The 14,392-nt window shown below is 28.2% G+C and overlaps 1 protein-coding gene across 11 annotated transcripts in view; it reads left to right on the top strand.

Annotated features, from left to right (window-relative positions):
* Positions 1-1,223: 1,223 nt before the first annotated feature.
* The window catches only part of Rbp6 (RNA-binding protein 6), a gene marked incomplete at its 5' end in the record, with an annotated part of 88,972 nt that continues 75,803 nt past the window's right edge, over positions 1,224-14,392 (top strand). For 10 of the 11 annotated variants that reach the window (XM_014439002.2, XM_014439001.2, XM_067047553.1 and 7 more), the window contains 3 exon segments: positions 1,224-1,308; positions 6,504-6,536; positions 10,631-10,714. In XM_014439002.2, the coding sequence (XP_014294488.1) occupies positions 1,224-1,308; positions 6,504-6,536; positions 10,631-10,714 (202 nt within the window). 11 annotated transcript variants of the gene reach the window in all.

Here is a 14,392-nt window from a genome sequence, read left to right as displayed (position 1 = left end):
GCTCCATCATCCACTCAATTTCAGAGCCACAAGTTCATTCATCCACTCATTTATAGAGCCACTAGTTCATTCATCCACTCATTTATAGAGCCACTAGTTCATTTATTTATAAAAACACAAATTCATTCTTCCACTCATTTATAGAGCTCCAAGTGCATTCATTCACTCAATTATAGATCCGCAAGTTCATTCATCTACTCATTTATAGAGCCACAAGTTCATTTATTTATAAAAACACAAATTCATTCTTCCACTCATTTATAGAGCTCCAAGTGCATTCATCCACTCATATATAGAGCCAGAAGTTCATTCTACTATTCATTTATAGAACCACTATGTCATTCATCCATTCAATTATAGAACCACAAGTTCTTTCATCTATTCAATTATAGAACCATAAGTTCATTCATTTATGGAACTACATATTCATTTTTTGAGCCACAAACTCCTTCATCCACTTAATTATAGAGCCACAAGTTCATTCATCTATTCATTTATAAAGCCACATGTTCATTTATTTATAAAAACACAAATTCATTCTTCCACTCATTTATAGAGCTCCAAGTGCATTCATCCACTCATTTATAGAACCACCAATTCATTTATCCATTCAATTATAGAATAACAAATTCATTCATTTATAGAATCACATATTCATTTTTAGAGCCACAAACTCCTTCATCCACTCAATTATAAAGCCACAAGTTCATTCGTCTACTCATTTATAGAGCCACAAGTTCATTCATTTATAGAAACACAAAATCATTCATCCATTCATTTATAGAGCCATAAGCTCCTTAATCCTTACAATTACAAAGCCACAAGATCATTCATTCACTCATTTATATTGCCACATGTTTATTATTTATTTACTCATTATTAGCTTAACCGACACATGCAATGTTCCGTAGCCTGCTCGCCTTTGCTCAGTCAACCCTGTTAGCTGCGAATCTGTCAGATACTCTGTTTTTTCATAAATCCTCTTTTACATTATCAATCTATCTTGCGTTCGGTCTTCCTCTAGACCTAATTCCAGCTGGCTTCCCATAATGAAGACTTAACTTTGCGCATCAATCGTTCTCAGGAATTATCTAAGCCATTTCATGCGCTGAACTCCAAAGTGATATGTGTTAACAGACGTTACTACTATTATATATACTTTATAATTGCATAATGTGTTCCTGTTTCAGCTTACTAACGAGATCTTTTTTTTTTGTTGACAGGTGGAGTGCAAGAAGGCGCAGCCGAAGGAGGTGATGCTGCCGGCCAACTTGGCGAAGACCCGGGCCGCCGGGCGGGGAGCATACGGTGAGTCGGCGGGCCGGCGGAGCCCCAGCACGGTCCGCTACGCCCCTTACCCGGTGCCGGTGTACCCCCCCATGTTCCCGGCCGTCCCCAAAAGGCTTATCCTCCGCCCCCAGCCGCCCCCCTTGGCCTACGCCATGACCGAACTCCTGCCCATCCATTCCCTCGACCTCTTCCCCGCTCTTCCTCAAGCCATAGCACTCTGAAGCTCCCCATCAATGTCTGCTTCTTATCCATTCCACCTTAACTCTGCCTCTGGCCCCTTTCTACCTGTTTAGTTCTTAAAATGAATGTTCATATTTTTCCACTATTCGAGTTTAAATTCATTCATATTTTCACTTTTTTTTTTTTTTGGAAAAATTAGGTAAATAAGGAAAAAAAATATTATACATAAGATAACTGAAATAAACATCAGTATAGTGCTTTCATTTCAAGACTGCCTGGACAAAGAGCCATCAAACTTGAATACACTGAAATTATTTTACGAACTTTAATATAAATATTTATTTATTTTCGTAGAAGAGGAAACAAAAATAAAACGAGGTAAATGATTCTCCTCTAACCCTTCCACGAAACATATTTTTACCTGTCTGTTAGACATGAATAGATATTGCGTTGTGGGGAACATATATCTCTCAGGCATGTAACTGATTTCATGTTACTGTTCCCAACAAGCTGAAATTACAAGTTGAAGGAGGGTTCACAAGATTAATTCATGTTTTGAGGAACGTAAGGGGGGAGGGCTGTTCTAAGAGGGGGACTAAGAAAGGGGTTATAGAACAAATATTATTTACAAATTAATACGATATTACTTTTATCACCAAAACGGTATTAGTAAGTTTTGTAATAAATGGGACGCTGATATGCTAATAAATTAATAATTTCTTGTTATAATTAATAATAATTATAATATATATAATAATTAATAATTGTATCCAATTCATGTCACAAAACACTCTATTTCTTTAACAGTCCAACGTTTCGTTCAATTCGGTAATTCTCAAGGACTATCTTGAATACAAATTTACATTCACTTCAGTAATTTAAAAACAATTTCAGTGAAAATTGCCCTATTTTGCCACTTTTCACATTAATAAGAAATCTTTAAATTACTAACCAATTTAACCTTATCACAAAAAATATTTTTAACCTTAAATTATTAATTTGTATTTAAGATTGTCCTTGAGGTTGGCCGAATTGGACGAAACGTTGGACTTAAATTGTATACGATTTAATTTATTCAAATAATAATAACCAGTCTCAAGGAAGTGAGAAGATTATTTTTATATATACGTATGATTTCCTGTGATTTTTTTTTTTTTTGATTTTTTGTATTTTATTTTATTTGTTTGTTCTCTTCAAGTGTACTGCGAAGTAAATAATTGTACCGATTATTTTTAGATATTCAATTACATAACTTTAAAAAAATAAAACAGAGTAATATTTTACTTGATAGCTAGGTTTTAGTCCTACTAATTTCGCCCTAATTACTTTAATATATAGAACTCTTTGAAAGTCAATTTCGGCGACTCGAAGTTGACACAGTCCAAGCATTCAGAGGCAATCTCCATGTTTGTCAAAGCTGAGTCAATATTTATAAACAGATTTATGTTGACGGGTTGTGTAGAACTTCACAACCGATTTCAGTTATCTTATGTTTTATTTTTTTTTTTTTTTAAATTATTCCAATTTTTGTGTCCACGACTATTTGCTATTCAAACTCGGGTATATTCGAAAGACTGCCTAGATCCAATTATATAGAATTTTAGCTATCTTAGATCTATTTAGACTGTAGAATTTGATGACCAAATTACATTAAATTTCTTTTATTTTATCTTTGTTAAGGTGGAAGACTATTAGTTCCTTAAAATTTCTGAATCCTACTATGCAAAATCCTCTTTATTTATTTATTATGTATTGTGTTTGTTTACACATTGACCCCATTCAAAAGTATTATATCAGTATTAATTAGTCTCTAAAGATTTAAGACATATTTCTGGTATTACTATTTAAAAAAACAAAAAAAAAAAAATTAAAATTAAAAAAAGCATAAAGTTTACTATTTAATATTATCTATTTACAATATAATATATTTACATATATATATAATTGAATGTATTTAATACGTTGCTGTTGTGTCCATAAATGTGCAATGTACTTAAGATTTAAGAGGCAGTTTTATTGTTGTGATCAATATATTTGAAAGGCATTATTTGATTCGAAATGACAAGAAAGGGAAGATGTATATAGTTGTTGGAAAAAAACTAAAAAAAAAAAAGAAAAATGTAAAAAAAATTGAATTAACACAACACTATATTCATGAAATTTCATAACATGAGTTAGTGACAGTTGGGTTGGGAGTTATTCGAGTGAAGATGTGGAACCACCACAAGTAAGTCCTTAAAATATTTTTTTAATTGGTTGTTTTGATTTATTTTTATTTTTTATTTTTATTCCCTATTATTATTTATTTATTTTATTTTTTTGTCGGGGTTCAAAGATGCAAGGTTTTTAGTTTGTTTCGCGGAAAATTAGTAATTGAAAAATATTAATAAATAATAACAGTATGCCTGTCATAAGTTTGAGGCCACTTGATGTATAAAATTTAAATTATTTTTTTTTTAAACTGTTCTAATCTTTTCCAAATTTATCTTGCTAATTATTTAGCATGCTAAAAATGATTGTAAGTACCCCTATGTATTGAAGTGGTACTAAGAATTTTGTTTTCATATTTTATGAAAATGCTAATATAAAAATAACAAAAAAAAAATTTTTTTTTTTAAAGTTTTTACTTTAAAATACACTTTTTGAACTCAAATTTAAAAATCCACACATACTTATCAATGCCCCTTTTAGTAAAACATTAACTTATATGATCTAATTTTTATTTCAATTGCTTGTTCTATGTTAGTTTTATTGTTAAAAATCCTTCCTAAAACTTTCATAATGTTATGTTGTGTCTAACATTATGTTATGTATAAATTTAACATAACTTCCATCTAGTACACTTTACTATGTTAAATTAAATATTATGAATACACCTTATACACATAATGGTCCTTTGTCGATGTTTCGATGCTCTTCTAGATATCCATCTAAAATTCCAATCTCATATAAAATTTATATTGTCGTTTTCCTTTTTTTTTTCAATTTTATCTTTCTTGTAGTTACATAGTCCTTTATATCATTATTTTATATTTCATTATTAGATAGGACAAGAAACATTGATAAAGGAACATTATGAATATAGCTGGTGAGTTGTAAGAAGGATATTTCACAATAAAACTTACATTAAATAAAAGCATAAATCTTCGAATTAAAAAAAAACAGTGTATTAAAAAATATGCTATAATTTTTTTTTTAATAATTTTAATAATTTATGGAGAACACCTGAAATTTACATTTGAGTTTTTCTTCATGAAAAAACAACGAAAAAAAAATCAAAAAGTGGTCTTAAACTTAAGACATTCAATGTTTGTTTATAAATAAGTATGTATCTTTGCAAGTCATGTTAATTTTGAATAGTGGTTCAAAGTAATTGTATTTACTACTTAAGTATCGTTTTATTTTTAAATTTACAACATCCCTTTCTTATGATTTTTTTTATGTTCGTTTTTTATTTTTTATTTCTAAATTTTGAGGGGTTATATAAATATGGCTGACCACCATATAGATCTTTTAAACACATAATTGTATTAACTTAATTGGTCGTAAATTTGTTTAGGAATTTGGTTTTGACTAGCAAATTTTTATTTTTATTTTTTTTTGTTCTATTTATTTTATTTTTTTTATTAATACATAAGCGCTTGCCGTGAACAAGAAGATAACCTTGTCATCTGACTTCTATAGTTGAGCTAGAGTTATTAACATAGACTAGAAATTATTGTTTTATCTAACACTAATACTATACGAGTTTTTTTGTAGAAGTTATGTGAGATTATAGTCTTATTTATATAAAATAGTCGATTTTATTTCTGAATTTTGAGAATGAATAAATTGAAATTAGTAATTTGTGATATAAATTTATACTTTTAATACAAATTCTTATTTTTTTTATATAACACTGAATTAAAGATAGATTTTAGTCATAGGTTATAATAGAAACCGTTGAAGGTAAATGAAATTATGGTCAGAACATATTAGATGATGTAGAAATTATTTTAACAACACAAAAAAAAAAAAAATGAAATGTTTGTACAATGTTTAAACCTGCCAAAAATTTAATACAACATTATATAGATCTACTAGTCAATTATATAGGATTTTTTAGTTTAGTTTAAAATTTGTTTTTTTAGAAGGACGTATTCAAGGTGAGAAGGGATGATATAAATATATATATATATTCTTCTTAATAATTTAGTCTCTAGGTGTAGTTGAGTGTTTTAATGTAATTAAATTGTAATGTTATAAAAAAAAAATCTTTAAACAAAATAATAACAAGATATATGATTAGTCATATTATAGTGTCCACTTGTGTAAGCTTTGTTGTTTATTATAGATGTGTGACAAAGAAGAGATGTAGTTATAGACAATAACTAAATTATATATTACATATAAGTTTGAAAAAAAAAAATCAAAGTGTGATTTCATGTAGTTTATAGATCATTTCATATCTTTTATTTTATTTATTTTTTATTGAAAATATAATAAAAAACATTTCTGATTGAATGAGAGACAGAATTATATAATGTTTGTGTTGTTTCAAGAGGCATCCGAATGTATGAAACTGTGTTTGTGTGCGGCGAGGACCTAGTAGTTTCTTAGCATTTATAGTTTTAGTAATTTTAGTTTAGTTTTTTTCCGCGACCTAATTTCCCGCTTAGTTTTCCTCTCCCGCACACAGCACGTTTTTCTTTTCCTGTCTTCCGTGCTTCTTTATTTTATGTAAGTCCTCATTTTTTTTTTTGTTTCCATTTTTGTTTGTTCTATTTGTGTTTGTCTTTATTTTAACCTTTTTTTTTTTTTTAATGTATAAAAGTTATTTTTATTTAGTTATTAACTTTCTGCTATTTTATTTTTTTTTTCTTTCGGAGAGACTAATGTTGAAAAATGACCCATTTATGAAATTTCATGGAGTTTTTTTTTATTAATTTAATTTTTTTATTTTCATTTTTGAGTTTGTTGATAGTTATCAATTTTTTTCTCTTTGAATTTTATTACACCATTAACCGTTTCTAATTTATTTTTGTCTTATTTAGATTTCATGTGGTCGTTGGGGGCCTTACCAGATGGTGAGTGATTCATTTTTCATATAAAATAAAAATTTCATATTTATATTATGTAAAAATATATAATAACGTATATTTTTAATCCTCAATTTTTTTTTGTAAATGTATCATTAGATTTATTTTATTTTTATAAAGAACTATAGTTCAACAAGTTGTGGAAATACAACGTTTTGGATCTATTTCTTAGCATACGTTTTTCCAATAAAAAATAAAGAAAAGTGCTATTATTAGAAGACTGGAGAAAGATTTATAGAAATGCATCATATGACTCAATTTTGAAAAATCTTTTCTCATCAGAAGACGGATTTTTACATTTTTAAAACAATTTTGAAACGTATAAGTATAACTGAAATTGTGTTAAATAATTCTTATAAATTTTACTAATTTATTTGAAGAAAATTTGAAAACATCCGTTTTAAATAATTGAGTGAATTTGAACTGCTTACAACCACTAAAGGAATATTTGGTGTATGTCCTTAATTTTTAAAGCAAGAAGAGCTTTAATCAGGAATAAGGAACTTCGGAATTGATCAGAAGAACGGTGGAATACCCTAAAGAAGAGATAGGAACGTAATTTTTTTTTAATAGCAGATTTATAGTCTTTTAGGTACAAATGGGTAAGGTTAAAAATTATAGTGGTTTATCTAACAAATCTGTTATGCATTTATATTTATTAAACAATCTTTGTTTTGAAGGAGATGGTACATGAGAGTGCTGTCGAAAAGGAAAAAAATAGTTTTTAATTATTTATTTACCGACGTTTCGTCCTACTTTACTAAGCTCTGATGAACTGTTGTGTTGCTTAGTACAGCAATAGATGTATAGTGCGTGCTTTATTTCAACATAACAGCCTTTATGAAGCCCTGCAATGTGGGGCGAAACGTCAGCAAACAAATAGTTAAAAAAATATGCCTTGTTCGTTGTTGACCGCACACATACCCTATCTCCTTCAAATCTAGTAACGATCAATGATTTTATATATATAATCATTGTATTGTTTTTCTATGTACATTTTCTTTTTAATTTTATATTTGTATATTTATTGTGTTTTACTGCTAAATTTATTTTTGATAATACTAGGAAAGATTCAAAGTAGACTTTGCACTAAGTTCAAACCCTAGTAAAGTTAATCTCTGACCATTGAATAGTTGTGATAAGTTTTATATTGTGTAGAATTTCCATTCTCTCATATTTCTGGAGCAATATCTAAATACCCGTGAAACATTAGGGAGATTTCACTTAGTTAAACATTTATTGACAATATTGCATATTATTGTTATTTTAATTTGTGGTACCGTCTGCTAAAGCATTGAGCTAGAAGGATATCATTCATCTACGGATGGGATATGAAGTATAGTATTGTGTAGCATGCTGGTTTGGATTTTGAGTGGTACTTTATCAGTATGTCGAGGTATGGGAAATCCTTCCTTCTTGTACACATCTTGGAGATATATAGTGAAAAAACCCTGTTCCTCTAGAGATCCCATAGGAATTCTATACATACTTCTTATGAAGGATTTAATTCCTTTGAGATTTATCCTAGTCATAATTTTTCATTTCTCAGCATTCAATTTCTTTCTTCGTTAGACTTGTTGATATGCTTCTGTATGGCTATGCGCCAGCTTGCATTGTTTCTCAGCTATGAGACATCACTTGTTTACTTGTCATTAAAAACATTCCTGTTGAATTAAAATTAAATTTATCGACCCTAGATTATATATCTTTAATAAATAGTAAGTTTGTATATCTTTAATAATATATAAACCTGAAGGATTCAAAATTATATGGTTATGTGCTCATCATATAAATGAGACAGGCATATTTAATTTAAATTTCACGTAGGTGAAACAAAGTCCAAATGGAATCCATATATTCATTCATTGATACATTTTGTTTCGCTTTGTTTAGAGTAGATGGGGTAATAACGTGTGTATAATTATTCCAATTTTTCGTAGTGGGAATTAAGACTGCTTCATATCAGGGCTGTGCATGGACGAGGGAGTTAGTATTGCATATAAATACTGCAGTTTTATATATTTTGCTATTTATATATCCTAACATTTTATTGATTTAATATTCTAAATATTTAACTATTTAAAAAAAATACAACTAGGGGATTAAATGTTTGATAAAAACTTGGATCAGAACATAGAAAAACAAAATTAGTTTTAAATTAATAATTAGATATGATTATCTTATTATTTTGTATTAATTTTAGTTGTATTTTTAGCCAGTTTCTGCCCCTTTATATATTGCACCATATAACTCCCCCATCAGAGCAATATTTGGCAACATTATTGATATAATTTATATGAGGTTAATATTCTAAATATTAAACCAAAAAATGTTAGATAAAAACTTGGTTCAGAACATGAAAAAACTAAGTGCACCGTTTTATCCTACTTATCCTTAAAATATAGTGTTAAAATAAACCTTGGAGTATCTTGTTCCTTCATAACTATTAGATAGAATGAAAAAAACAAAACATGAACTTAGACTTTTGAATTATTAATTAGTTATGATTATCATATTAGTATATATTTTGTATTGATTTTAATTTAATTTTACAAAAAAATCTTTTAGTGGATGAAATGTTTGATTAAAACATTAAAAAGCACCGTTTTACCCCACTCATCCTTAAACTATAGTGTTAAAATAAACCTTGGAATATCTTGTTTCTTCTTAACCACTATTGAACAGAATGAAAAAAAATTAACTTTGACTTTTTAATTATTAATTAGATATGATTATCATATTAGTATATATTTTGTATTGATTTTAATTTTATTTAATATAAAAAATCTTTTAGTGGATCAAATGTTTGATTAAAACATTAAAAAACACCGTATTACCCCACTCATCCTTAAATTATAGTGTTAAAATAAACCTTGGAGTATCTTGTTCCTTCTTTATACACTATTGGACAGAATGAAAACAAAATTAATTTAGACTTTTAAATTATTAATTAGATATGATTATCATATTAGAATATATTTTGTATTGATTTTAATTTTATTTAATATAAAAAATCTTTTAGTGGAGTAAATGTTTGATTAAAACATTAAAAAGCATCGTTTTACCCCACTCATCCTTAATTTAAAGTATTAAGATAAATCTTGGAGTATCTTGTTCCTTCTTTATCCACTATTGGACAGAAAGAAAAAAAAATTAACTTAGACTTTTGAATTATTAATTAGATATGATTATCATATTAGTATATATTTTGTATTGATTTTAATTTTATTTTACAAAAAAAATCTTTTAGTGGATCAAATGTTCGATTAAAACTTTAAAAAACACCGTATTACCCCACTCATCCTTAAATTATAGTGTTAAAATAAACCTTGGAATATCTTGTTTCTTCTTTATCCACTATTGGACAGAAAGAAAAAAAAATTAACTTAGACTTTTGAATTATTAATTAGATATGTTTATAATATTATTATTTATTTTTATGTAAAAAGATGTTCAGGCTTGCGGTCAAAAGTGAAACAAAAATAGTTTACAACTATTTATTTTCCGACGTTTCACCCCACTTTGCAGGGCTTCATCAGGGCTAAAAAGATACAAAATGATACAATGATAAGAATAAAAATACAAAGATAAGATACAATGATAAGAATAAAAATACATAGATAAGATACAATGATAAGAATAAAAACAACAACTACGTTCTATCATTTTGTATCTTTTTAGCCCTGATGAAACCCTGCAAAGTGAGGCGAAACGTCGGAAAATAAATAGTTGTAAACTATTTTTGTTTCACTTTTGACCGCAACCCTGACCATCGTCTTATATAATTTTATATTTATATCATATATTGCACGATATAAATCTTAATACGACCCTTCAGTATTGTGCAGAATAGTATTTTAGAAAAATAACTATTTATTTAATATCAGATTAAAAAAATTGAAGTAGATTATATATTTGATAAAAACATGGTTCAGACATTAAATAACAAAGTAAGTTGAAGTACGCCGTATTACCCCGCTCATCTCTACGATATAGTATTACGATGAGCCTTAGTGTTAGTTATGTTATTATATATTTTGTATTGATGTTGATGTTGATGTTGATGATGATGATGATTTCAGGTTTCCCAGCGGCGGCCTACGCTGCTTACGCTGCGGGTAGAGGGTACAGCGGTTACCCCAGCTTCGGCCTTCCCTACCCAGCAGGTAATCAGCATTCGCTGGCTTTAGTCTACCACCCCCTTCCCCCCCTAGAGTCCCTACCCATCCACCCCCTGCACCTGTGATCTGTACAGCTCCATCTATAACAATATTATAACACTAACTATAATAATCGAGGTGGCATATCGACGCTTTTGTTCGCGCTAGTCGTTCTTAGGGATAATTAGTCATTTTAATATTAGTCATATCTTTGTAGAATTAATCATTATTAACAAAAAAAAAATAAATAAATAAAATAAAATTAACCGACTTTGAAAATATTCTTAGTGAATAATCTGAAGTAGTGTTGAGCTGAAAAATAATAATATGACATAATATATTATAGTAATAAAAACTAGGAAGGATTTGATATATTAGTCTATAGGGAGAAAACAATGAGGTTATTAGATTTTTTCTTTTAGTGTTAACCCGAAATAAAATTTACAACAAAAGAACAAAATGGATAAAAGCTACGTGTGCCTATAAGCAAAAAAAAAAAAGTCCATTATATTAAATTTTTCTATGTATAAACAATATGTACAACGCTGTTTATTCGTTTTGTATATGTATATAAATGGAATAATGTTGAATAAAAAGAAAAAATTGTAAATTTTATAGTTTTGATATTACGTTTTGTGTACGTCGACTGCTTGTGCAAGGTTTTTGATGGTTTGCAACTGAACATTACCCTGTTGCTTTTTATCTTTTTAATTGAATAAAGCCAACTTGTTCTACATACTAATACGGATCTCTCAACTGTGAAGATAAAAAACACCTTTTATCAAATTTTCTAAGGAAAACCTTAGTAAAGGTATCCTTTAAATTAACATCTTAACAAAATTTTCGTTTCATAAACGCTTCTTTTTTTAAAAATTTCTTAGCAATTATTCCTTCCTTAGCAAAGGAAAGCGTTTATAAAACGACTAAATATGTGAACTTTAAGGAAGCCTTAATTAAGGTCTCCTTAAGAAAATTCCCCATTCCTTTGCATATCTCTATATATTAATTTACTTTTTAATTTAATTTTTAAATAAATAAATATGAGATCCGGATTAGTATTTTCGAGAACCGCATTTATGTTTTTTCTGTGATATATTTTATTTTTTTATCACTAATAATAAAATTCGTTCTGCTCAAAGAAGTTGTGAAGCTTTGATATGAATTATTTTCTGAAATGAAAAGTATATGAAGGTAATAGTGTTGCTGATTTGACGGTTTATTTTTAAATTAAGATTCTCATTTGACCTAGACATAGAAGGGCTGTGATAATTTTAGTTCGCCCTTCTTGAATATGTATTTAATTTTCGCTTTAACCGATCTTGAAATATTGTATAGTATCTAATGTATTACAGGTTCCTTTGAATTTTTTATTTTATTTTAGTTTGTCCTTTTTATTTTTATTTCATACATTTGGCCTCGTAGCTCTCCAGTTTTATTATTTTATTTATTTTTATTTTTTTTTTTCTTCGAGCCTGAACTGGGAAAGCTGTGGAAACCAAAGGGAAGGCTTTCCTTGATACGATCCGTTCAGTTATCTCATTGTCTCTCTGGAAGTGAACGTTGAGTGTATGTGCGTGCAAGATCTCTTATTGATAATTGTAATCTATTGTACAAATATAAACCCCCGTCCTTATCCTTAAGCTGTTGACACTAACTTGGCATATTATAGCAATGGCAAGTAAACAAATATTTAATAATAATAATAAAAATTTAAGAAAAAAAAATGAAATGTTCCAAGTTATTGTAAGCAGTTATCATAAAATAAAAAATATATATATAAAAAAAAATAAAGTGTAAAGCCAACAAAGTATTTGGCTGCTTGTTTAAGTGTTGGCAGTTTTAGTGAGGTGCCTCCAAAATAAAAAAATAAAATAAAAAAACATATCTTTTATGTATAACAGATGCTCTCTCTGGAAATGAATGTAAGCAATATTAATCAAAGAATACACCATGTTTCATCAAATGCTTTTTCTTCATTTGATTTCAGATATTATCACACTCTTTCTCTCTCTATCTATCTTTATCTAATGCATTATTTTCTCTCTCTTCCTTTCCACCGATTCTGACTCGTCCATTTAAATGAATGTGCATTCTATTTTACTCTTTATTGTTTTGTTCCCTTTCGGAATCAAGTTATGTAATTGTCGCTACTGGGGCACTGTATCTTCTGTTTTATCATAACCGTGTACTATGTTCGGGCGCCAATTATTGCACTAAATCCTATTCTGAACAATTTTTTATTTTGTCTGTAATACTTTCAGATTTGATTTACAGTCAATTGAAATCATTGTAAAAAAGTTAATATAAATCATAAATATTACCTTGTAAATTAATTTTTTTTTTCAATTTACAAAAATAAATAAATAAAGACTACATTATCTCTATTTTAAATATTGATAACTTATATCTTTGGATATATAAATTATTGTAATGGGGCAAAGATAATTAATCAATTTATATTATAATTTTTGTTTTACACATATACTAAGAGCTAAAAATAATATAAAAATTTCAAGTACTAAAGTAAAAAACGAAATAGTTAACTTCGAACGCCAATTAAGGAATCATCCCATAAGCAATATATTTTTCATCCATAGAAAAAAATTTCTCAGAGCTGTAAAGTTTTTAAGAGGATGACTTTGCTAAAGATTTTCTTTAATTCCGTACCCTTAATAAAATTATCTTTTTATATACGCTCCTTTTATTTATGGGAATTCCTTATATTAGATTTTTTTTGTGAAAAACGCCTTATCAAAATCTTTATTAGATTAACAATATTAAGTGTGATAATCAAATTTTAAATTCTTTAAAATAGTGTATATTATAAAAAAAAAAATGTAATTAAAGACAAAATATAGAATTATGGATAAGCATCAGTGTAAAATGTAAATCCATTAATGAGATCATTAAATCTGATAATCCTCTTAGCATTGATTAAAATATGTATACAGGAGTTTTTCACAAAAATTCAAGTTGTAAAATGCATTTTAGGACATAAAGTGATATTTTTGTTAAGAAAAGCTTTAAGCCCGAACTTTAAGGAAATCTTTAGTAAGGACTTCCTAAGGAAGGTTCCTAAATATAGTCCTATTTTGAATTGAATTGGATTAATTCGCTCTATAATAATTTATTTTCGTTTAAAATTAATATTCTTCCTAGAGACCCCCTTTGCAGTGTTCCCGTAGCGACTCGCGCCCCCCTCCCAACCCCCCCCTTAAAACACAGGGACGAGCGGATCTAATGAAGTTGTTGTTGTTGATGTGTCTAGGGTGGACCGTTTACAGTTCTGTAAGACCGGCTAGGGACGGCCTAGGGACTCGATGCCTAGCCGGTAAGGCTCACACTTATTTTGGAAATTTATTTTTAAATACTCTTCCTGGGAGCTCGGAGCCTCAGTTGCGCATGCTCGCTAGAAAAAGTCACGTCTCATTTATTAGTCCTATATAATAAACTTGAGAAAAAAAATCTTTTATTAATAAATTTATTCATTTAAGATAAAATCAGGGAAAAAAAAATAATTAAAGAAGAAACCTTGTCTTAAATTTATTTTATTAAGTGCATGTACCAAGACATTTATTGCTGAATTTTGTTAACTTAGTTTCACAATGTTCCTCACTAAGCAATATTACAACTTTACTAAACAGAAAAAAAATAATAAATTATATATATAGTTTTATTTTTTAA

Source organism: Halyomorpha halys, unplaced genomic scaffold, assembly GCF_000696795.3.
Source record: "Halyomorpha halys isolate HHAL.00 unplaced genomic scaffold, Hhal_1.1 Scaffold72.1, whole genome shotgun sequence".
Classification (NCBI taxonomy): Eukaryota; Metazoa; Arthropoda; class Insecta; order Hemiptera; family Pentatomidae; genus Halyomorpha; species Halyomorpha halys.
Note: the sequence above shows the minus strand (reverse complement) of the source record. Positions and strands in the feature narration are given on the sequence as shown.